The following is a 25,501-nucleotide window of genomic DNA, read 5'->3' as shown; positions in this document are numbered from 1 at the left end:
GTAACATTGGGTTATAACATCATATAGCTTTTGGATGTACATCATAATATATTTCTAATTCTGTGTAGATTACATCAAGTTCACCACCCAAAAACTAATTATAGTCCATCCCCTCACATGTGAGCCTAATCACCCCTTTTGCTCTCCCCCCGCCATAGTAACCACCAATCCATTCTCCGTTGCTATGTGTTTGTTTGTCGCTGTTTTTATCTTCTACTTATGAGTGAGATCATATGGTATTTGACTTTCTCCCTCTGACTTATTTCAGTCAGCATAATACCCTCAAGGACCATCCATGTTGTCACAAATGGCCGGATTTCATCATTTCTTCTGGCTGAGTAGGATTCCATTGTGTATAAATACCGCAGCTTCTTTATCCATTCGTCCCTTGATGGGCACCTAGGTTACTTCCAAATCTTGGCTCTTGTGTATAATGCTGCAATGAACACAGGGGTGCAGGTATCATTATGCCTTTGCATTTTCAAGTTCTTTGGATAAAAACCCAGCAGTGGGATAGCTGGATCATATGGTAGATCTATTCTTAATTTTCTGAAGATACTCCATACTGCTTTCCATAGTGGCTGCACCAGTTTGCACTCCCCCTAGCAGTGTACAAGGGTTCCCTTCGCTCCACACCCTCTCCAACATTTGTTGTTTCCTGTCTTATTAATTATAGCTATTCTGACCGGAGTGAGGTGATACCTCATTGTAGTTTTGATTTGCATTTCCTTGATAGCTAATGATGTTGAGCATCTTTTCATATGCCTTTTGGCCATCTGTATATCTTCTTTGGAGAAATCTCTGTTCAGATCCATTGCCCATTTTTTAATTAGGTTGTTGGTTTTTTTGTTGTTGAGCTTTATGAGTTCTTTGTATAATTTGGATATTAACCCCTTATCTGATAGATGGTTTGCAAATATCTTCTCCCAATTGTTAGGTTGTCTTTTTGTCTTGTTGATGGTTTCCTTTGCTGTGCAGAAGCTTTTTAGTTTGATGTAGTCCCATTTGTTCATTTTTTCTTTTGTTTCCCTTGCCCGGTCAGACATGGTACTTGAAAATATGCTGCTAAGACCAATGTCAAAGAGCATACTGCTGGTGTTTTCGTCTAGAAGTTTCATGGTTTCGGGTCTTACATTCAAGTCTTTAATCCATTTTGAGTTGATTTTTGTGCATGGTGTAAGGGAATGGTCTACTTTCATTCTTTTGCATGTGGCTGTCCAGTTTTCCCAACACCATTTATGGAAGAGACTCTCCTTTCTCCGTCGTATGCGCTTGGCTCCCTTGTCGAATATTAGCTGTCCATAAATGTGTGGGTTTATTTCTGGGCTCTCAATTCTGTTCCATTGATCTGTGAGTCTGTTTTTGTGCCAGTACCATGCTGTTTTGGTTACTATGGCTTTGTAGTATATTTTGAAATCAGGGAGTGTGATACCTCCAGCTTTGTTCTTTTTTCTCAGGAATCCTTTGGCTATTCGGGGTCTTTTGCTGTTCCATATAAATTTTAGGATTCTTTGTTCTATTTCTGTGAAAAATATTTTGGAGCTTTGATAGGGATTGCACTGAATCTGTAGATTGCTTGTGGAAGTATGGACATTTTAACGATCTTAATCATTCCAATCTAAGAGCACAGAACATCTTTCCATTTCTTTGTGTCTTCTTCGATTTCTTTCAACAATGTTTTACAGTTTTCAGCGTACAATCTTTCACTTCTTTGGTTAAGTTTATTCCTAGATTTTATTCTTTTTGTTACAATTGTAAATGGGATTATATTCCTAATTTCTTTCTGCTACTTTGTTGTTAGTGTATAGAAACACAACTGATTTTTGTATGTTGATTTTGTATCCTGCAACTTGACTATATTCATTTATTATTTCTAAAAGTTTTTGAGTGGATTCTTTAGGGTTTTCTATATATAAAATCATGTCTGCAAAGAGTGACAGTTTCACTTCTTCTTTTCCAGTATGGATCCCTTTTATTTCTTTTTCTTGCCTGACTGCTCTGGCTAGGACTTCCAATACTATGTTAAATAAGAGTGGTGAAAGTGGGCATCCTTGTCTGGTTCCTGTTCTTAGAGGGATAGCTTTCAGTTTTTCTCCATTGGGAATGATATTAGCTCTGGGTTTGTCACATATGACCTTTATTATGTTGAGGTACTTTCCTTCTATACCCATTTTATTTAGAGTTTTTATCATAAATGGATGCTGTATCTTGTCAAATGCTTTCTCTGCATCTATTGAGATGATCATGTAATTTTTATTCTTCATTTTGTTAATGTGGTGTATCACATTGATAGATTTGCGGATGTTGAACCATTCCTGCATCCCTGGAATGAAACCCACTTGATCATGATGTATGATTTTTTTAATGTATTGTTGTATTCGATTTGCTAGTATTTTGTTGAGGATTTTTGCATTGATGTTCATCAGTGCTATTGGCCTGTAATTTCCTTTTTTTGTGTTGTCCTTGTCTGGTTTTGGTATCAGGATAATGTTGGCTTCGTAGAATGAGTTAGGAAGCCTCCCCTCCTCTTCAATTTTTTGGAAGAGTTTGAGAAGGATAGGTATTAAGTCTTCTTTGAATGTTTGGTAGAATGCACCAGGGAAGCCATCTGGTCCTGGACCTTTATTTTTTGGGAGGTTTTTGATTGCTATTTCAATCTCCTTACTGGTGATCGGTCTATTCAAATTTTCCACTTCTTCTTGGTCCATTTTTGGGAGGTTGTATGTTTCTAAGAATTTATCCATTTCTTCTAGATTATCCAAGTTGTTGGTGTATAGCTTTTCATAGCATTCTCTTATTATCTTTTGTATTTCTGAGGTGTCTGTTCTAATCTCTCTTCTTTCATTTCTGATTTTATTTATTTGAGCCTTCTCTCTTTTTTTCTTGGTGAGTCTAGCTAAGGGTTTGTCAATTTTGATTATCTTTTCAAAGAACCAGCTCTTGGTTTAATTAATTTTTTCTATTTTTTTTTTTTTAGTCTCTATATTGTTTATTTCTGCTCTGATTTTTATTATTTCCTTCCTTCTACTGATTTTGGGCTTTGTTTGTTGTTCTTTTTCCAGTACCTTTAGATGCTCTTTTAGATTGTCTATTTGGGATTTTTCTTCTTTGTTGCGGTAGGCCTGAATTGCTATAAACTTCCTCCTTAAAACTGCTTTTGCTGTGCCCCACAGATTTTGGCATGTTGTATTTTCATTTTCATTTGTCTCCAGGAATTTTTTGATTTCTCCTTTGATTTCTTCATTCACCCAATCGTTGTTCAGTAGCATTTTGTTTAATCTCCACATTTTTGTGGCTTTTCTGTTTTTCCTCCTGTAGTTGATTTCTAGTTTCATAGCTTTGTGTCAGAAAAGATGATGGTATTATTTTGATCTTCTTAAATTTATTAAGACTTGTTTTGTGGCCTAATATATGATCAATCCTGGAGAATGTTCCATGTGTGTTTGAAAAGAATGTATATTCTGTGGTTTTTGGATGGAATGTTCTGTATATATGTACTAAGTCCATCTGGTCTATTGTGTCATTTAAGGCCAGTATTTCCTTATTGATCTTCTGTTTGGGTGATCTATCCATTAGTGTAAGTGGAGTGTTAAAGTCCCCTACCATTATTGTGTCTATTTCTCCTTTTATGTCTGTTAATAATTGCTTTATATATTTAGGTGCTCCTATGTTGGGTGCATAGATATTTACAAGTGTTATATTTTCTTGTTGGATTCTTCCCTTTATCATTAGGTAGTGCCCGTCTTTGTCTCTTGTTACAGTTTTTGTTTTAAAGTCTATTTTATCTGATATAAGTATTGCTACCCCTGCTTTCTTTTCTTTGCCATTTGCATGGAATATCTTTTCTCATCCTTTCACTTTCAGTTTGTGAGTGTCTTTAGGTTTGAAGTGTGTCTCTTGTATGCAGCATATACATGGGTCTTGTATTTTTATCCAATTGGCCACCCTATGGCATTTGATTGGAGCATTTAGTCCATTGATGTTTAAAGTGGCTATTGATAAATATGTATTTATTGCCATTTTGTTACTTTTTTTTTTCCTGAGTGTTTTAGTAGTTCTTCTCTGTTCCTGTCTTTTTCTCTTGCACTCTTCCCTTGTGGTTTGATGGCTATCTTTAGTAATATGTTTGATTTCCCTTGTCTTACTTTCTTGTTTGCTTGTTATAGGTTTCTGATTTGTGATTCCCATGAGGACCCTATTTAATATTCTATGTATATAACAGTCTATATCGAGTTGATAGACTCTTTAGCTTGACCTCTTTCTAAAAGCTCTACTTTTTCACTCCCATCCTCCCACATTTTATGTTTTTCAAATCATATATAGTCTCTTGTTTAGTGTGTGTCTACCATTACCCTCTTATGATTGCAATAGGTGATTTTAGTACATTTGTCTTTTAACCTTCATATTATCTTCACAGGTAGATGACCTGCTACCTTTACTGTATTTTTACCTTTACAAGTGATTTTATTGCCTGATATTTTTTTGTTGTTTTGTTTTTTTGATAATATATATATTTTTATCTCTATTTGTGGTCATTGCTTTCCCACTGAAATAAGTCCCTTCAGCATTTCTTATAGAACTGGTTTCTTGGTGATATACTCCTTTAATTTTTGCTTGTCTGGGAAGCTCTTTAGCTCTCCTTCTAATCTGAATGACACCCTTGATGGATAGAGTATTCTTGGCTGTAGGTTTTTTCCTTTTAGCCCTTTAAATGCATTGTGCCATTCTCTTCTTGCCTGTAGGGTCTCGGCTGAGAAGTCCACTGATAGGCTGATGGGCTTCCCTTTATATGTCACTTATGGCCTTCCTCTTGCTGCTTATAGGATTCTCTCTTTATCTTTGATTTTGAACATTTTAATTATAATATGTCTTGGTGTGGGCCTCTTTGGGCTTCTCTTGTTTGGAGCTCTCTGTGCTTCCTGAACTTGGATGTCTGTTTCCTTCCTCAGATTAGGAAAATTTTCATCTATTATTTCTTCAAATAAATTTTCTGCCCCTTTGTCTCTCTCTTCTCCTTCTGCGACACCTATAATCCAAATGTTAGCATGCTTGATATTGTCCCAGAGTTCCCTTAGACTGTTCTCATTCTGTCTAATTCCTTCTTCTTTTTTCTGTTCTGCTTGGGTGATTTCCTCTAGTCTTTCCTCTAGCTCACTCATCCGTTCTTCTGCTTCTTCTACTCTGCTATTGAGTCCCTCTAGTGAATTTCTCATTTCCAGTATTGTATTCTTCATTTCTGATTGTTTTTTTTTTTTATATCTTCCAGTTCTTTGCTGATGTGCTCACTGTGTTCATCCAGTCTTCTCCCCATACTCTGAGCATGCTCATGATATTTTGTTTGAACTCTTTGTCAATTGGGTTGCTTGTTTCTGTTTCATTTAGTCCTTTTTCTGGGGTTTTGTCCTGTTCCCTTGCTTGGAAAGTGTTCCTTTGTCTCCTCATTATGCCTCTATTTCTGTGCTTATTTCTATGTATTAGGTGAGTCGGCTATCTCTCCCAATCTTGGAGAAGTGGCTTTATGTATGAGATGCCTTGTGAGGCCCAGCAGTGTGCTTCCCTCTCATCACCAGTCCAGAAGATCCAGGAGTGACCCCTTTGTGGGCTACTTGTGTCCTTCTTCTGTGGCAGGGTTGCTCCCACTGCCGGAACCCAGGGAGTCTAGTCTTTCTTTCCCTGGCCAGCTGTTTGTAAATCCGGTCTGGGGAGCCTCAGCACCATTGGCTACAAAGTCTATCAGCACACTCCTATTACATTTTTCCTCTTATTTGGGTTGGTACCCAGTGTAGCTGGTTGCTAAGCTCAGGGGCTTACAGTTGCTATAGGCCTCAGGCCTGCAAGGCTGTTGTCAGTGCTCTTAGGAGTGCAGCTGAGTGGGGCTGGCCCTAGGCTCAGGAGCACTCAGTTAATTCAGGCTTTGGAAGGTGGAGCTGATCCTTTTTATGGCTATTTGTGAAGCACAGGTCTTCTGCCGCTGATAAACTTCACCCCCCACAGGACCACACACACCGTCAACACAGTCCTGGTCTGTGCATGCTTCTCAACCCCCTGGAGCATACCCTGACACTGCATTGCAGAGGCCCCCACCTCTCCACCAATGACCCCCACAGTTCACCTGGTCCTCACACAGGCCCTGCCTCACAGTGGCAGACACCCTTGCCTGCCTGTAGAGGATCAAGTTACCCAGTCAATGCAGGCTGAAAAGTAGCCTGAGGGCTTGCTGTTAGCTGGGGCCAGTCCCTAGGGCGAGTTGCCTACCCTGGCTGAACTGGATTAAATCTGTGCTCTAGTGGGCATGGCAGACCCCTGGGCTAACAGGCCAAGGGATGAACCTCAATGACGCCCACCGGGGTCTATGTCAGCATGCCTGGACGAGTTCAGAACAATGGCCCCCACCAATGTCTCAGTCTCTGGAGAGGTCCCTCCTCTCACCAAGATACCCCCAGAACCTACCACATGAGTCTCGTTTCACCACAGGACTGTCAGCCTTCTCTCTGGTGATTTTAGGTTGCTGCAGTGAGTGAGTTTGTGCTTGGGCCCTTTAAGACCCGGGTCTTTTCGGCTTTTGGCCGATAGCTTTTCTGAGGGTATCCTCGCTGCAGTTAATAGCCAGCAAAGCCAGACAGTAAGACCCTTGTCTCAGTTGGGCTGAGTCTGAAGGATGCTTATAGTAGTATCAGCCCCTGCTCTGGACTTCACTCCTCCAGGGAGGGCTGCGTACCTTAGGGTGGCTCCCGCCTGGCCACCTAAGAAGCTCTGCTGCTCCCAAAGGTGGCTTTTTTCCTCTCCAGCAGGAATTTCTGCCTCTTCCACCTTAGTCAGGATTGTCCCTTGTTGTGGGGGTTCTTTTTATCCAGTTTACAGTTTTCTCTCCAGGGTAATTTTTCCAAAAGTAGTGGTAAGCTGGTTGTGTTTGTGGGAGGAGAAGAGTTCAGAGTCTGCTTATGCTGCCATCTTGAATAATCTCTACAACATGATTTTTGTGTTCTATACAATGATACATGCTCATCCTTTATATGGGTATGTTTTACTTTATTTAACTAATCCCCCGTAGCTGAATATTTAGGTTTATTTATTTATTTTTTGCTTGAGGAAGAGTGGCCCTGAGCTAACATCTGTGCCCATCTCCCTCTATTTTGTATGTGGGACGCTGCCACAGCATGGCTTGATGAGTGGTGTAGGTCTGTGCTTAGGATCCGAACCTGGGAAACCAGGCTGCCAAAGTGGAGCACACTGAACATAACCACCACACCACTGGGCTGGCTCCTTAGGTTGCTTTTAATGTTTCACTAATGAAAAACTCAGATGAGCTTCTCTATTCAGAATTTTTTGTACCTATAACTTCTTTGTGCAATATAACTGATTCTTTCCTCAGAAATCACCCTAAAACTTAGAGGCATAAAGCAAAAACAATCCTTTATTATTGGGTCAGGGATTCAGGAGCGGCTGGGCAGGGTCTTTCCTGAGGTTGCAGTTAGATGTTGGTTGGGGCTGCAGTCATCTGAAAGCTTGATGAAGGCTGCAGGATCCACTCCATGATGCCTGATGCACGTGGCTGGTAAATTGCTGCTGGTTATGGGTGGGAAGCCTTTGTTCTTCACCACATGAGCCTCTCCACAGGTCTGCTTATGGCGGCTGACTTCCCCAGAACAAAACATTCCAGAAAGCAAGACAGAAGTTGCAATGCCTTTTATGACCTCACAAAGGAAATGACACACTCTTACTTCTGCCATTTTCTGTTGCTCACTGTGGTAAGCAGAATAGTGACCCCTCAAAGATGGCCTAAAACAGTGGAACTTGTGAATATGTTATCTTCTATCACAAAAGGGAATTTGCAGATGTTAAGTTAGGATTTTGAGATGAGCAGATTATCCTGGATTATCCAGGTGGGTCCAGTGTAATCACAAATGATGTTATTAGTAACACAGAGACACAGGAGAATTAGAGTCAGAGAAGGAGATGTGACTACAGGAGCAGATGTCAGAGTGATGTGGTTACTGGCTGGAAGGAGGCCATGAGCCAAGAAATGCAGGCAGCCTCCGGAAGCTGAAAAAGGCAAGGAAACAGATTCTCCCTCAGCGCCTCCGAAGAAAATGCATCCATGTCAACACCTTGATATTATCCCATTATGACTCATTTTGAACTTCTGACTTCCCAAACTATAAGATAATAAATTTATGTTGTTTTAAGCCACTGAATTTATAGTGATTTATTATAGAAGCCATAGGATGCTAATGCAATCTTATAGCCATAGTTCATTGTGGGAGGGAACTACACAAAGGAGTGAATACCAGGTGGCAAGGATCATTTGGAGCCATTCCACAAAAGGTATGCGTATTTTTAAGGTTTTGATATCTATATTGTCAAAGTGCCCCTTAGAAAGATTGAATGAATCTCTACAACCAGAAATTTAGATAAATACAGGTTCAGTGAGATCAGAGATGTCTTTCAAATGACCAATCTTTCCAGCACATGCATCTTCTTGTGGAGGAGAATATAAAGGGGAAGTGGTTTTTAATTGTCTAGGTATCTTTCCTTCTGACATAGCCGGAGAATAGGTAGCAAATGGGAGGTCTCCAGCCAAGGACCCGTCTCTATGCATCTTGAGGCCATTTTCTTTCCCCATCACAGTTTATTCTCACCCCCTTGGATAAAAGTAAATTCTTAGTTTCAATTCTGTAAACGTATTTTCACCTAACAGAATTTAAGAAACATGTCATACTTTAAAGCCAAGAGATTCCTAAATATAGCTGAATTTTTGTTTCCTTTAATATTACTCTGAGATTGGCTCTCAATCCGGTGAAGATTTTCATAGGGTTCTGAAAAGAGGAGCTTGAAATAAAGACACATGTGTGTTTAAGAGGAAGCAAGTGATTTCCATAGTAGCTAAGGTGAGCTGCTCCTTTGCAGGAGGCACAGTGTCTGCTGGGGGAAATTTAAAAATGCTTATCTCCAGCTCCCTGTTGATCGCACCTAATATCTGAATGTGTTTTCATAATGCTGACGTTACGGTCTTGGGCCACGGTGAGTGAGGAAAGACTTATTTTTTCAATGGAGTATGTACTGACCAACAGAGAAATGCTGAGCAGGGGTCTTTCTCATTTTAGAAGTTATTTTCTTTTTCCTGGAAGATACAAATGCTTTAAAAATTAATTAAGCCAAAAAGGAGTTTTGCCAGCAAGCACATGCTATTTCCAGCAAGGAAGTCCAGATCCCTCAGTGTGCTTTTCCTGGCTTTCCCCACTAAACTCACAGACTTACTCAGTCAAAGGGGATTTAGAGGCCACTTAGATCCCCTTATCTTAGAAGTGAGGGATCCGACGCCTACGGGCTTGATCTGCCATGAAAACTCAGGATGTGTAAGTACTAGACCAAGTACTAGACTGAAAAAGAATATATTTTATTTACCATTCAAGTGGCTTTGGAGTTTCTCTTTACCCTGTATCTTTTCCCTCTTCCCTGTAATCAGACAGGAACTTTCAACTGAAAATCTTGGAAAACGTAACCCAAGCTTATTTAAGCCAACAGGGTATTTATTGAGTAATGTAACTTTAAGAATAAAACAAAAACATAGATATAGAGAACAAATTGGTGGTTACCAGAGGGGAGGGGGGTAGGGGAAAGGGTGAAATAGGTGAAGGGGAAAAGAGGTACGAACTTACAGTCATAAAATAAATAAGCGATGGAGGTGTAATGTACAGCATAGGGAATATCGTCAACAATATTGTAATAGCTTTGTATGATGACAGATGGTTACTAGTCTTATCAGGGTGATCATTTTGTAATGTAAATAAATGTCAAATCACTGGATCATTCACCTGCAAAAAATAAAATCTACAGATAGATTTGACTCCTGTGAGGTTTGACTCAGATACTCAAATGCTTTCTCCAGGACCTGACTTCTCCCTCCATCTCTTTGTTCTATTTCCTCTGTGTCAGATCCATTTTCAAATCCACTTCATCCTTGCAGGGATATTAGCCCTATCATTCTGCAGGTTCACTTCCAGTAGGAGAGAGCTTGCCTCTTTCCTGGCTGCTGAGCAAGTTTCCCTGCGTCATATTGTCCTGTGCTCATCACTAAACCAATGTTATTGGCCAGGATGTTGCATTGCTCTGATTTGTCAGACCTGAGTTGGGTGCCAGATCCCTGGAGCAGGGAGGTGGAGCCAATACTTTTTGAGTCACAGGGACTGAGAGTTGTGGGAAATTCTGGATATTGTTACTAAAAGGAGGGGAATGGATGCTGGCCACCAAGTTTCAAATGGCATTCTGTATTCCCTTTAAAAATGTCTTCCTTTTCATTTCAGTTGTGGAGTACCTACCAAGTGCCAGCTATACATTTGAGATAAAACAGACAAGGTCTCTGACACGTGGAGTTTGTAATCTGGGAAAAGGGATGGGTGTGTGCAGAAATGATCATTAACATAAATAATCCCACAAATAGGTTAAATGAAAAAACAAACAAAAAGATGTTAGTGCTTATCTACTAGAGATAGATGCTGGAATATTTACAGATAAAATGATGTGATATCTGGGATATCTTCTTCCAAGTTGTCTGGGTTTGTGTGGGGGGGTGGATAGTGGATGGGGTGCAGATGAAAAAAATTGGTTAGATAATTGATGAAGCTGGTTGATGAATGTGTGGGGATCCATTATACCATTCTCCCTGCTTCTGTATGTGTTTGAAATTTTCTATAATAAAAAGTTTAAGAAAGCAATCCTACAGACAAATATGCTATTGGATAAGTGCCATGAAGGAAAATAAAATTATATATATAAAGTACAGGAGGTCCCAACTAAGTTTCAGTGGTCAGGGAAGAGTTTCCAAGGAAGCGATGTGTTGCTCATCATCTGAAGCATCACTAGTATTGAGGAGGACAGTACATAACATCCCACTCTCTCCACTTGAGTTTGGAACGAATTGAGAGAAAGACGCAGGAGACAGACAGATGGAGATCAAAATGTCAACTTTATTACTGATACAATTTAGGATGTGGCTTACATATGTGGTCGAATAAGCTTGCTAATACTCCTCTGAATTGAATTTATGCTGGAAAACTGCAGGCAAGGTTGCAGATCGGAATATACCCTCATGAAAGCTGGACTAGGGAGCAAGATAAGTGCTGGCCGGGGATACCCAACTGTCCTAGGATGGAGGGAGGAGTGAGTCAGAGTGGGATAAAAAGCCATAAGTGTCACTACACAATGGATGCATGAGGAGTGGAGGGATAAATGTTCCTCTCTGCATGAGGGATGAGGGGTGGAGAATAGGGAAGTATTTTCTGGGCAGATGGAACAGTGTGTGCAAAGGCCCTGTCTATACGATGTACAAGGCACTGTGCCTAGTGCTGGGGGTATATAGGATTGAACAAGGTTTGGTCTCCACCCTCAAGTTGTCCATGACTTATGTGGGAGACAAATATGGAAAGATCAAACCACAATAGACAGGACACACTTAAATATTGCTAAGGAGGAGCAAGTGCAATATAGGTTGACATTATAGAGGAAGTCAAGATGAATTCTGAGCGTGTACTAGTAGAGGAGAGAGAGAAGGAGGGCAAAGGGAAAGGAAGAGGAAAATTAGGAAAGTCTTCCTGGAAGAGCAGTTATTTAACTGGTCCTTAAGGGGGGTAGAATTCCCATAAGGGGAGGAGCAAGGAAGGGCACTCCAGGCAAAGGGAACTGCATGGGCCTCTCCTGGCCTATTTCTGTCCAGTGTTCCCACCTTTGTAATTGTCGCCACATTCTTCTGGCTTCCCAGGGAGGGGAGCCTCCTCCCATCACCTCCCTGAGTTTCTGTGAAGCCTCAGACCACAGACCTGGCTTTCAGAGCTCCCACTGTCCCCCCAAAGTGATGCCACCCTCAAGCTGCCTGATGGGCTTGTGTGGGAGAAGGGCTGTAAGTGAGCCAGGAGGCAGGTCCACAATTACAACAAATTTATTAGTGGTTTGAGGTCAAGATTGCAGAGAATCAGAATTTGTCTCAGCGGAATGTAACACACTTGGGTGAGTGGCAGAGGAGTTTTCATTGTATGCTGCTGCTGTCACATGAAATGACATTGTCATCCTTTTCTCTTCCCCCTACTTTCTAAAGCTTTTAAAGTAACAGGCTTGAGAGAGTGCCTTTTTAGAAGTGGGAGGAGTAGTGGGAGAGAAATTTTCCTTCTCGGGAGAACATATGACAAGTCTTCATCTGATGTCTTTTGCATAAGTAGTGGGATCCCCACTTAAGACTCTGTTATTCTTAAAGAAAACAATAGATTGAAAGCATGTCTATTTTCAAAGATTCATCAAAGAGCTATCTGTGTTTAGGACTTTAAAGTGTTTTTCTTGCCCTAAAATAATTTACATGTAGTGAAAGCACAGGTGAGGTCTTGCCACACTGAATATTTTTTAACCTTTTAGCTTTTACAGCCCCAGGTTGCAAGCAAGCAGTTTTAAGGGATGCATATTTAGGGAAAAGAAGAGGCAACCTTTTATCAGAATGCTAAAGGGTTTATCAACAGGCTGTTGTTGACCAAAGGAGACAATTTGGAACAGCCTTCCAGGGCTCCTGTTACAACCCTTCAGGTTTATAGCTACTCAGCACATGTGAAAAAGGCACCCTTCCTCCAGGGAGGCAGCCCCAGGCCGGCTTGGTAGAGTGTGGAGCCCAGAGCACCTGCTGGGTTTCAGTGCCTACTTTGTCCCTTGGCCAGGGCCCTTCTTCAGTGACCCACCTCCAGACTTATGGCTATGTTCAGCAACAGGCTAATGTGTTATTGGCTACTCTGGTTTGGGTTGCTGAATTTCCTTATTTTTGCCAAAATTACATCCTTTTAAACTTGAGAGTTGTGATAGCTCATTTCACGTGTCAACTTGACTGGATCATGGTGTGCCCAGATATTTGACTAAACATTATTTCTGAGTGTGTCTGTGAGAGTGTATCCACGTGAGATTAGCATTTGAATTTGTAGACCAAGTAAAGCAGATTGTCCTCCCCAATGTGGTTGGACCTCACCCAATGCCTTGAGTGAATACAACAAAAAGGTGAAGGAAGGGACAAGCTCTCTGTCTCTGCCCAGTTGAGTTGGGGCATCAGTCTTCTCCTCCTCTCAGACTGGGACTTACACTGTCGGTGCTCCTGGTTCTCAGGCCTGCGGACTTGGACGGGAACTACCCTGCAAGTTCTCCTGGGATTCAAGCTTGCAGAAGTCAGACTGTGGGACTTCTCAGCCTCCATAATCATGTGAGCCAATCTTTTATAATAAAACTCTTTATATATATATATATATGTGTGTGTGTGTGTGTGTGTGTGTGTGTGTGTATACACATACATAAAATCTCTGATTGGTCCTGTTTCTCTGGAGAACCCTAATACAAGAGTCAATGATGATCTAAAATTGTTTGATTTCTCAAGAAATACATCAAGAAGTTTTCTTGACCAAAAGATATTCATTCTCTTTAGAAGCCCTTTTTTTCCTATCTGATTTTCCACGTCACTTCCCCTTTCAGACCACAACATTGCCAATCTTCTCACTCTTTTTGTTTCTGGCTACTTTTCTGCAGTGCCCTTCAGTGCTCCTAAGGCTCCTCTGGAAATCCCAGTTTATTCATGTCCATCCTGGTAGGGATGTTCTATGGCGAAGGGTCAAGGAGTAGAATTTTTGATTTGGTCAGTTTAGAAATGGGTCATATCCCTGAATTAACTCAAGAGTTCCTGCACATTTGAAATTAAGACTATTAAAGAGAGAATTCAGATTTCATAGAAACTTTGTTTATATTTATATATTTGATTTACTCATCCATTTATTGAGTGCCAGGTACTGAGCTAGGTGCTGTGGAGAAAACAGAGAAGAATAAGATATTGTCCATATCCTCAAGGTTCTTGCAGTTTACTGACACAGTTAGACAAAAATAAATATATTATGATACAAGATACAGTGGGTCTAATAAGCAAGTTCCAAGTGCTACAGTAGTTTGGATGGAGAGGAGATCTCTTCTGATTAGTAGGAAGTGGAAATCTTGGAAGTGACTTTTGAACACAGATTGAAGAACAAATGGGAAAAAACAATGAGATGGGAGGCAGAATTACAGACTGGTGGTGTGGCAAAGCGTAGACAATATTAGGAAGGGCATGTGGTCTGATTTAACTGAAGCATAGGGTATGATGATGGTAATAATAATGAGATAAATTATTTACTGAATATTTACTATTTGCATGCACTGTTTCTAATCTGCAAATTCTATAAGGAAGGCACTGTTAGTCCCTTTACAGATGAAAAGATCTTCATTTCAGAGAAGTCATGTAACTTGCCCACAGTTATTTAGGTGTTAAGTGCTGGTGTTGGGAATCAAATGCAGATCTAGCTGACTCAAAAGCCTGTGTTCTTTCTACTGTACTACTACTGTCTTCAACCTGTGCATGTGGAGGAGAAAATGAGGAATGATATTTCATTCATGCAATAGATTGTGTGGGGTAAGAGAGAGGAGGCATATGCAAGGAAAAGAATATGCTTTGATTGAAAAAGACTTGTTAGTAGGGTGTTTCTCTGGTAAAGGAATCCTCATAGCTAGATGACACTATAAAAAATGATGATGATGACAATAAATGTCACTTACTGAATGCCAAAAACGTGCCAAAATTACGTCATCTCTGATGCTCATAACTACATATAGCACAGCTGTATGATTTGTTCCCTGTTGTAGGGGAAAGAGCAGAAGCGTAGAGCTGGAAAGAACTTGGTTCAAATCCTGCCTCTACTCTTTTCTGGTTATTGAACGCTAGGCAGGTTATTTAATGTATATGAGCCTCAATATCCTCTGTATATCATCTGTAAAATGGGCATGTATGCATATGCCATAGAGTTATTGTGAATGTTAGGAAAAATTTTAAAAAGCTATAATCCATTTTATAACAAGAAAAGAAGAATTAGATAATTAAAATTTTACTATAGAGGCAAGGGTGTCTCTGAACATGTTTGAATGAAAAATATGATAATGACATGATGAAAATATGAATAGTCATAGTACCAAAATTTAAACTACCTTAATAAAGGTTCTTTCCTTTACAAAAAGAATTATGCACCAGAACAGGCAACTGAGGATATGACTGTGAATTTAAATATGTTCTGAGAGCTGAGAGGATTTATGTTAGTGTATATAACAGCAATATATACCTAAAAATTATTGGTTGTAGAACCTCATGAAAAGAAAAACTGATTCTTACTATGTTGAATATGCTTTTACATCCATTGTATTAATGCAGTTCTGTCTGGATTTTTAATGACAGTTTTTAATTCTTTCTGAGAAAAAAATCAGAACATCGAAAGTAGGTCAGGCTGAGCATAGGTTTCTTTTCCTAGCTTGATGTGCACTTACACTGTAGATTGAGAATTGAATCCTCTCAGAATGAAAACTGGATGATTCTGACATTTATATTGAGTATCAGAAATATTATAAACATATTTACTGAAAGCATTGCTGCGGTTGTTTTGAATATAGCATTCTTGCAAAAACCACTTGTCTAGAAGACTTTGTTTTTGTTAATAGACTCTTCTAATTGAGACTCTTGTGTGGAAACCTCCCAGAGGGAAATCCTGTAATTACTGAAGGCAGGGAGGGAGTGTACAGCATGCTGGATAATTTCACCTTCCTGAAGCCCTAGTCCCTGACGCTTGCACTGATCTCTTACCTTATCCCAGGACACTGGACCTCGATTAACTTATCAAAAGAAATATTTGGAACAACTTTTAAGCATATGCAATTAGCAGAGTCTTTAGGATGTATTTATGCTTATCTTGTAAAATGTCAAATAACTATTCCTGGAACATATTGCAGAGACCTCTATTGAATTATCAAGTGTCACCAGGTTTGTTAAGCAGAAAAAAAATCCCCAAACTGGGAGAGTATTTTCTTGAAAGGATTCTTTTTATGACACTAGGACAAAGTGCTAAAAAATAAGTCCATCCTGAAAAATATTTTGTCAGTCTTGCCCTGGAGTAATCTATGCACAATGTATAGTTTTAAAAGTCAAATAAGTGTTTGTAATGAAATAATTAGTCTACTCCACTTTACAATTTAAATCTGAATAATTTGTTTTAATGTAGACACACAAAAATGCTACACTATCATCCGCTGCTCTTATTTTCTCAGTATTCAGGTATTTGCAAGTCTTAAAATACATCTTAACCCTGGAATTTATCCTATTTTAGGAATTTATCCCAGGTAAGTAGTCATACATTTAGATGCATAAAATGTACAAAAATGGTGGCTGTAACATTATTTATGACAGTAAAAATATTGGAAACATCCTAAGTAATAATAGGAGAGTGCTTAAATACATTAGACTAGACTTATGCATTGGAATATTAGGCAGCCATTAAAAATTTTGCAGAATAGTTGACAACTTCAGGAAATTCTTGAGGTTTGAAGTAAGGATTATAATGAAGATTGTGCGTACAGTATCTTTCCAGATGGTAAAAATGTCAAAATATGTTTGTGTTAAAATTATTGGAAGGAAATACATCAAAATATAACTGCCTGTTTTGAGGCAATGGGATTTTGAGTGATTTGTTTCCTTTCTTGTTGTTTGTTCATTCATTCATTCATTTAACAAGTCTTTATTGAGAACCTAACATGCGATAGGCAGTACACTAGAGCTGCACATTCAGTGGTAAGCAAAAATAGTCTCTGCATCATCATCCTTCCAATCTAGTGGAGAAGATATATATTAATAAAACACCATGCAAACAAATGTAAAATTACAACTGTGATAAGTGCTAAGAGGGAAGGCAACCCTGAGAGCATGCAATAGAGAACCTAGCGTAATTTGGGGTTTAGTTCACTGAGGAACTGACAAGCGTACTTAAACTTGACTCGTGGGTAGGAGATTTAAGCAGATGCACGGGGGAGGAGGATGGGGAGAGCATTCCTTTGCAAAGGAACAGCATTGGAAAGTCCCTGTGGTAGGATGGAACATGGTATGTTTGAAAAAGCAAAAGGGGGCTGAGTGTGGTGATGTGGCAAGAGGGGTTAGGGAGTGTAAGATAGGATTTTCGTTTTTTAAATTTCACTCATTTTTATAATGTAAAAAGAGATTGGAGGGAGGGAAAACAGAATCAGGGAACCAAGCTGGGGGATTAATAGCAGTAGAACAGGTAAGTGATCATGGTACACTGGATTAAGGAGATGAAGGTGCAGATAGTCAAGTGGATGGAATCAAAATACATTTAGGAGGTAACAGTGAAATGGGCTTGATGATGGATTATACATGGGGGTGAAGGATCAGGGAAACCTGAAGAGGACGCGTAGGTTTCTGGCTTGAGCAACTGGTTGGAAGGTGGTGCCAGTCACTGAGGTAAGTACTTGGGAAGAGGATCAGACTTGAGGGGGAGATTATGTGTTTGCTTTAGGACATGTTAATACGAGATGCCTTTGAGATATCCAAGAGGAGATAATAGTACGCCGTTGGATATATGGGTCTTAGCTCAGAAAAGTCCGAGTTCATTCACTCTCTTATCCCTAGTATTGGCACATTGTAGTCATTCAATAAATATTTATTGAATGAATGAATGAATGAATGGACTGGAAAAGTAAATTTGAGAGTCATTGGCTTATGGTTGATAACTGAAGTCCTATTGCATAAAATTCCTAAGATCAGAATATGGAATGAGAAGCAAAGATAACAGGGAAAAATGCCATAGGAAATCCTCCATTTAATAACTTTGAAGAAGGAGAAAGAACACAGAGAAGTGGCGAGAAAACTAGATGAGTTGCTATTATGAAAACCAGGAGGAAGAAGTCAACTCTGTCAAAACTGCTGATAAGTCATGCATGGTGATGACTGAAAATGTACTTTGGGTTTAGATGTTGAAAGCAGACACAGACGCTCTTGTCTGTTATGCAAGGAAGATGTCTGTTTATCTGTTCAGCTGTTTTAGGATGTTTTCCTAATGTTTGCAACATGTCTATACTGATGGCGTCTTCTTCTGATCCTACTTGCTGGCCCCACTACTCACATTTTCTCTTGTTTATGACATCCTGCCTTACTAGTCAATAAACTGTAAGATTATAAGCTTCTTATTGCCTAGTCGTATCCTCAAAGAATATGTGTTGCATTAAAAGGAAACATGGCACTTTCGAAATTATATTTCATGTAAGGATATATATGTTGCCTTTTTAAGCTTTTAAAGGGTAGAGCAAATAAAATCAATTTTAGAGCCAGAAGTGCTTGATGTCTACATAATTTTTCTTATTAAGTAACAATAAGCTATCTAGCTGAGTAGCAAAGAAATTAAATGCCCATCGATGTTGTTATTATTTGGTGTTATTACTAAGATGATCACATTGCCATTCAGTTTGCCACTCTGTGCAAAGCAAACTGATATACACTGAAAATGAGCAGTCTAGTGTGAAGAAAAGATGTGTGTTAGCTACTTTCACACTCAAACAAAATCAATATTGTGACATAGTTAACCAATTTCCAACAAATAATAAAGTGTATTTTAAAATATTCAACAAATTTAACTCATTAATTGGTCTATGTGATTCTCAATCAAAAGTGTCAAATACTTTTATTATGGGAAACTCTTTATACTGACAAAAATGTGAACAGCCCCACCCTCATATTACAGTAATGCCACTTAGTAGCTATTGAATGAGAAGATAGATACTTTTGAATGATACTGGACCATATGCAAATCTAATAGGAAAGTTTGAGAATTTATAATAAACATGTATTTGAGGATATGTGTATCAAAGGGGTGTGTATGTGGGAGGATACTAATTGGTTAGAATTTGGGAAAAGTAGCTGTTGAACTCCAATATCGAGGGTAAAGAACAGCTGAGCAATAGCTTTCCAATGATCAATTTTGAAAGGATTTATAGGGAAAATGGCACTTTGGGAGATTTGAAATTAATGGCAAAGAATGGATTGGTGTTTTTGAGGGGAAGTGTGTTATACAGGCCCTTGGCACTTCATTGAAAAAGGTCTAGTGGTGGGCATAAAATTATGAATAGACTGGGGTGTGTGCAGGTATGTCTGAGACAAGGTTGAGGTGACATGAGTCATTTGACGGGAAGGAAAATAAGACTAAACTCCCAGATTCCTTTTCCTCTTCATTTCCCTGACAGAGTCAGAATTAGTCAACTTTAATTCCCAAGTTGCTTTGCCTCTACAAGGTGATTCTTTATTTTGCACCATGATCCTACGCACTCTTGTATATGCTGTTGTTTTCTAATTAGTATTGGCAAATACAGAATTATGCTCTAGATGTGAGAAGAGTTACAAAATTCAGAAGGTAATTGCCTATCACTTGTGCTTTTTTGAATGTTGAGGAGTGGAGGGAAAGAAAACTGTCTAATGGCACCATAAGAATTTGTCCTTTGGGAGCTAATCCAAAACAGTTTCAGACATGGCTATGTAAAAATGTGATTTATAATTCAGCTTACAGGCTATATAACATTCTATTTTAAGACAGAGGATCTGGAGTAAGCATGCTTCAGTTCAGATCCTGTCTCTGCCCCTTAATAACTATGTGACCTTGAACATCCTACTCAAACTCTGTATGTCTCAGTTTCACAACATGGAGTTGTTTTATGGTGTTGAGGATTCAATGAGATGATCCATATAAAGCACTTGGAATAGCATCTGGGATTTAGAAATGGCTTAACTAATGTTAGTTGTTGTTTTTATTATTCTTTCTCATTAGTGTGGTATTACCAGTGGTATTCTATACTGCACAATATGAATGTCAGCTTTTTTATTTGCATAAAACTGCTCACTGATTCATTAGCATTAATTCTTGATAAATCCAAGTGGCTGTTAATACACATTAAATCATTATTGTGAGTGGATGAAAATTTGACTTTAGACATTGACTTAGTGCATGAAGTAAATCTATTCATTTAAAGCTGTCGAAATTTCCCATCTCAACTCTTAGCTAGAATCATCAGATTCCGAACATAGTCTTAGGAAAAGCACAGAGCAGCAAGCTCTCTTCCACATAGCCCTAAGCCCTGAACTCCCCAGCCATTAGGCATTTTGACTTCTGGTGATCTCTGACGACATAAAAAAAGTTAGCTGTTTTCCCCATGCCATTTAGAGTAAAGTCCTTAGACCACAAGCAACAACAATTACTCATAAATGAATGACAACATAGTGGTCTTACAAAATTTAAGGAAATAATAACATTTGGTTTTACTTTTTAATTGTAGGTGATTTAGAGTCAATATTCTTGGTCGAGCTTGAGAGAATTTCCAAAGTATTACAATATAAAGAAGGCAAATATTGATTGAAAAAAAAACCACAATCTCAGGAAATTCTGCAGTGGTTAGTTTAAATGCTCTATATTTGAACAATGGAGTAAGTATCCGTGAAGTGAATTGGCAGTCAATACATTCTATGCAACACAGCTCAATTGATTATGCACCTAACAACAAAATGTCTAGCTACAGAAGTGCAAAATATCCTCACTTAACATTAATACCCTTTCAGCCTGTCTATTTACATTTTATACAATGTGGAATATAGTACTGATTGTATTAATCATTAATTAGTTGTACTGATTGTCTTAGTCATTACTTAGTCATTAATCACTCTCAAATAATAGAATGTTAAAATTCTCCTTGAACAGTTTGAAAAGCCCATATGTACAAGTCACAATCGTGTCACTATGAAATTGGGCAGTGAATCTATTGTAGGTGCAATTACTGAAGTTCGTAAAATTTAGGTGACTTTTTTTTTTATGTCAAATGAGTTTATCAGTGGCCAGAGATGACAACAGTTCTTTGTGCAGTTATGGTGTGACAAAGTCATACATTCAGTTCAAATGAAATTCCCTTTTATGTCACACCATACCAGATGTTGAGCTTTGAGAACTTTGGTGTGGATGACCTAGAACTCAGCAGAACAATACGGTACAATTCATATCTGGGTTAACAAGCCCTTTGTAGTGCATCCTACTGACCACTTTCATTTGTCAAGTTGCTTGTTGGAACGTTTCTTGTAATGAGCCAAAGATAGAGAAATAAAGACAGATTTATCTCATGCAAAAGTTTATACAGCCTACTTTGTACAAATTGGGGGACAAAGATCACAGAGTTAATTAAAATCCTCAGGTGATCCTTAGATCTCACATGTGTTTTAGCTTATTCTGCTTCCAAATCTTTTGCAGAGCTACAAAGATAATACAGAAGGCATTAACTTTATATATCACCATGACCTTTCTCTCTACGCATTGATGAAGAAGGTAATGAGCAGTGAAACAGAAAAAGAGTAGCCAGCAGAAGGGAAAAAAAGGGCTCAAGATCATCCGCTAGCACTTTAGGCTTAGTATAATCATGAGTTGACAGCTTTTGGATAATATCTTTCCAAATTAGATGAGGGCAATGTGTCTAATTTTTGTTTCTGAGAAAACTAAACACTCCCCTCATGCCCCATAATGCACAAAATACACACCCTTCCAGCGTTGCCTGATTATCTTACACTGAATTGTTCTGTTAGTGAAGAAGCATCATTGCCTTGGGACAAGAAGGCACACATGATGAGAGAATGTGGTCTGGTACTTAGTTACAAAACGCAGCTGTGCCTCTGTTTCTTGAGGACACACTGAGCGAAAAATACTACAACAGACACTCTTGATTAAGCTGACATAGACTCAGGAGGCGCCAGGCAAAAGAAAAGGGGAAAGATAGAAGAAATGGTTACTATCAAATGTACTAGACATTTTCCTTCAAAAGCCAATATTAAAATCTGGGTTAGTTGTAAGTCAGAGGTGGAGATTCTGAAACAAAGAGGAGAGATAATAGAGATAATTTTGTTGATGTTTCTTGTTTTTCACATTCATTTCAACTCATTTATGAGAGATGCATTTTTGTAATAGGTTTTTGAAATGTGCATATTGTGAAGCGTGTGTGTGTATGTATGTGTGGTTGGCATTATGTGTGGGTGGTGTTGTTATGCGTGTGTGTGATGAGATGAAGTGTGTGTGGTGGTGGGTGGTGTATGTGTTTGTGGTTGTGTGTGAGAATGGTGGTTAGTGTATGTATGTGGGAGGGGTGGTTGTTGTTGTTGTTGTATGCATGTGTGTGTATGTTTGGTGGGAAGTGTGGGTTTAGCTTCTGTCCAGGTAGGCCGCTGAATTAATATTTGGCCATTTGAACAAATGAATCTTTGGTGTCAGATTATGGGGAAGCACAGATCAATGCTGAGATGCTGGCCATTTGCTTTAAAGTCTTTATTGCTAACCAGTGCCTGTGCAGGTGAGTTTCTATAGCATGTCTTGAGGAAATCCTGAGCCTCCTGCAAAAGCAGCTGCCCTTGAACTCTGATTGTTGAGGAGACCCTCCCTAGTTGGAAATCTTTTCAGTCAACTTAAGGAGGACAGAGTGAATGAATGAGAGTGGAGAGAGATTGAGAGAAAGGGAGAAGGGGAGGGCGAGAGGGTTATGGAGAGACAGAAAACAGAGAAATCTCTGCTGTTGAGCTCTGTGCAGCTCTGACATCGCTAGCACACTCTTGGCTTTTTTCCTGTGAGGATTCTCCTTGACCCTGGGGGTAGTCTGGGTTCCCATGGCTGACAGAATATCTCTGGAGGCGCTTCTCTGATTATTTGCAACTTCTATAAATAAGTGGGGACTAACGAAGCTGGTGCTGGGTGGCATTGCAAATCAACAACCACCTTTCAACCAACCTTATTTGGGGCAAAATTAATCTTTTCAACTCTTCACTAAAAAGCCCTGCAACAACTCAAACCCCCGATTCATACTGAGCCACAATATCCCCGTTTGGACACAGAACAACCTTCCTTCCTCAGATAACATAATTTTTAAATAAGCAAGTGGAAAGGGGAGGATAACCCCCCTTTTTATTATCTGGTATGTATACAAGGTGATTCTACTTCAATAATTGCAATGGCCAGAGAAGAATTGTTGCTTCTTTGATTCTGTGACTCTGTTTTGTCCTCAGAGGTGTATCCAAAAAAATCAATGTCAACTGGCTTTAGAGGAAATGTTTGTAATGGGCCTGCTGCTGCCAAGTCTCCCTGGGATGCTTGATCAATGTCTCTGTGCCAGTGATAGAAGCTCTGTGACTTCAGCAGCCTGGTTCTGAGCAGACCATCTCAGGGACTCAAGTGCTTACAGAGGTCAGACAGATATCATAAATGGGTGGAGCAATTAGCCATATGACAATAGGAAATATGAGGGACTGTGCGAAACTGCGGAACGTCTCTCTCATGTAAAGGAGGCAGCTAGTACTTGTCCCGGTCAATTGTTGCCATGAGGAAATGAGAGCCGTGTGTTGTGGGAACATCTCTTATGGTTTCTCTCCATATCTAGTATAAGAAACAGACTAAGTTGGGGTCACATACAGTTAAACTTATGAATGGGTCACCCTGAAGAAAAGGATTAGGGAATCCTCTGATAGTAAAATCTCTCATGGAGGAGCACGTTAGTTTCTTAAGGGCTGCCATAATAGAATGCCACAGATGGGGTGGCTTAACTGGCAGAAATTTATTTTCTCACAGTTCTGGAGGCTGGAACTCCAAGGTCAAGGCATTGGCAGGTTTGGTTTCTTCTGAGGCCTGTTTCCTGGGATTGCAGAAGGCCACCTTCTCACCTGATCTTTTCTCTGTGCTCAAGCATCCCCAGAGCTCAAATTTCCCTTGGTGTGTCCACATTTCCTCTTCTTATAAGGATGTCAGTCAGATTGGATTAGGGCCCACCCTAGTGGTCTCGTTTTAAATTAATCACCTCTTTAAAGACCCTTTCTCCAAACACAGTTACACTCTCAGGTACTGGGGTTAGGGCTTCAATAGATGAATTTTGAGAGGGTACATTTCAGCCCATAAGGCAGCACCCCACAGTCTAGGTTCTGCAGAAGCAGGCAGCTTGGGCGTCTGCATTCCATTCTCCTCATTCAGACCAGTAGACAAGTATGTATTATAAATAAGGAGGGAACAATTCCGGCGTCACATATGCAGTGACTTAATTAATGGTTTAAGCTTATCCCTGAGACAAGAATCCCCAAAGAAACTTGTGATTAATACAGATTATAAAGGCTTGCTAGAAAGAGTGTGGAAATACTTGACTCCTGCAACAGAATCAGCTTTTCATCATTGTGAGCCTTATTCCATTTTGGAGATGGCATTGTCCTTAAATAGTTAGTAATTGGTACTTCAGAGCCTTCTGGCATTTGTTGCCAAGCACAACTCTTATTCTCTAAGACAAAGCATCTTGGTGAGAAATGGTGGTTTATGCTCTCTGTCTCCATGTTGCCAGTCTTAGAAGTCCATAAATGCTTAGATTTCCAGATAGAGGCTCCCACATTGGTGATGAGAACAACTGCCCAGACTGCTTTTTCCAGTAAGTAAAGCTGAGTCTGCCTCTTGTGAAAAAAAAAAAAAAATGCATAGTAGAAATTGAATATCCTAAGGGTGTGCTTGAAACTCTTTACCTAAAAAAAAAGTGCTTGTGCTTTTTGTTGGGTGGGATGAAAACCAACAATACTCATCTGGTAATTTAAGAATTTGGCACTTATGTTCTCACTTCACATTTCTATAACTTCACTTGGTTACTGGATAAATCAAAATGCTGTAAGTGCTGAAGCGTTTTTGCAATCCTATGCGTAGAATATCAAAATGTGGTAGCACATCTGAAGTCCTAGGAAGTAGAGACTTCTGGAAAAGTCACAGCGAACAAACATCTGGGGTTGGATAGATGACCTAAGCTATCCTCATCTGTTTCTCCACTCAAGAATTTAGAATTAGGTCTCAGAGGTTTTAGTTCACCCATACTGGATGTGAGGGGATAGAAAAACAGGGTTTGGTGGGGAGTGTCATCTTTGGACCACGTGCATCCCAAGACAGAGAAAGCCTGTCCACAGTGAGAGAGAGAAATAAAGGAGACGAACCAAGAGAAGTGGGAATGGGAGTATTTAACCTTGCAGGGTGATGGTGAGTGTAACCGTGGGTCCTGACTCCCAGTTCCTTGTTTCCTTCCCCGGAGGGGCCCAAGTGTATCTTCTGCTCTTTGGATTCAATGAAGTATTCATGTATCTCTCTAGTAAATACCACCATTTGCTCAAGACAGGTTGAAATATGCTATTTCTTAGAGTCAAAATACATCCCACACCAAGAAAAGTAATCGATTAATCGTGAAAACCATCATCATCCAATTCTGGATAACTGTCCCAAATCTTTCAGTTTCTTTCTTTCTAGGAGATTGCCTTTGTAATCAATTGTAGGTTTTTCTGTCAGTTTATACTCTCTCCCAGTTTTGAAGCAGCAAATATGATAATTTTTGCTTCTTGGTTTACATTACTTATGATCAGATTTTCTATAGTTTGAAAGTTTTATTTCTGAAAGATGGGAGCCAAGCTTGCTAATTTTAATGTTATTGTATTTTACACACTGCTGGTCCATTTTAGAACCTCAATAAATAGCTGTGGACTGATTCACTGTGACTTCTTTTCTAAGTCCTTCTTGTGGCACCAAGCTTTGCATTGTTGGGTAATACACTCTGC

At 39.4% G+C, this 25,501-nt stretch overlaps 1 protein-coding gene across 11 annotated transcripts in view; it reads left to right on the top strand.

Moving 5' to 3' along the window:
• MACIR (macrophage immunometabolism regulator) overlaps positions 1–25,501 on the top strand; it is a 169,150-nt gene that overhangs the window by 42,581 nt on the left and 101,068 nt on the right. For all 11 annotated transcript variants that reach the window (XR_011425653.1, XR_011425650.1, XR_011425651.1 and 8 more), the window contains one exon: positions 13,132–13,225. Coding sequence is in view for 4 of the 11 variants with exons in the window: in XM_070234479.1 (XP_070090580.1) it covers positions 13,132–13,225 (94 nt within the window). In the remaining 7 variants the exon portion in view is untranslated. The remainder of the gene's footprint in view (positions 1–13,131; positions 13,226–25,501) is intronic.

This window comes from Equus caballus, chromosome 14 (assembly GCF_041296265.1).
Source record: "Equus caballus isolate H_3958 breed thoroughbred chromosome 14, TB-T2T, whole genome shotgun sequence".
NCBI classification, from domain to species: domain Eukaryota; kingdom Metazoa; phylum Chordata; class Mammalia; order Perissodactyla; family Equidae; genus Equus; species Equus caballus.
This window is presented reverse-complemented; position numbering and strand designations above follow the sequence as displayed.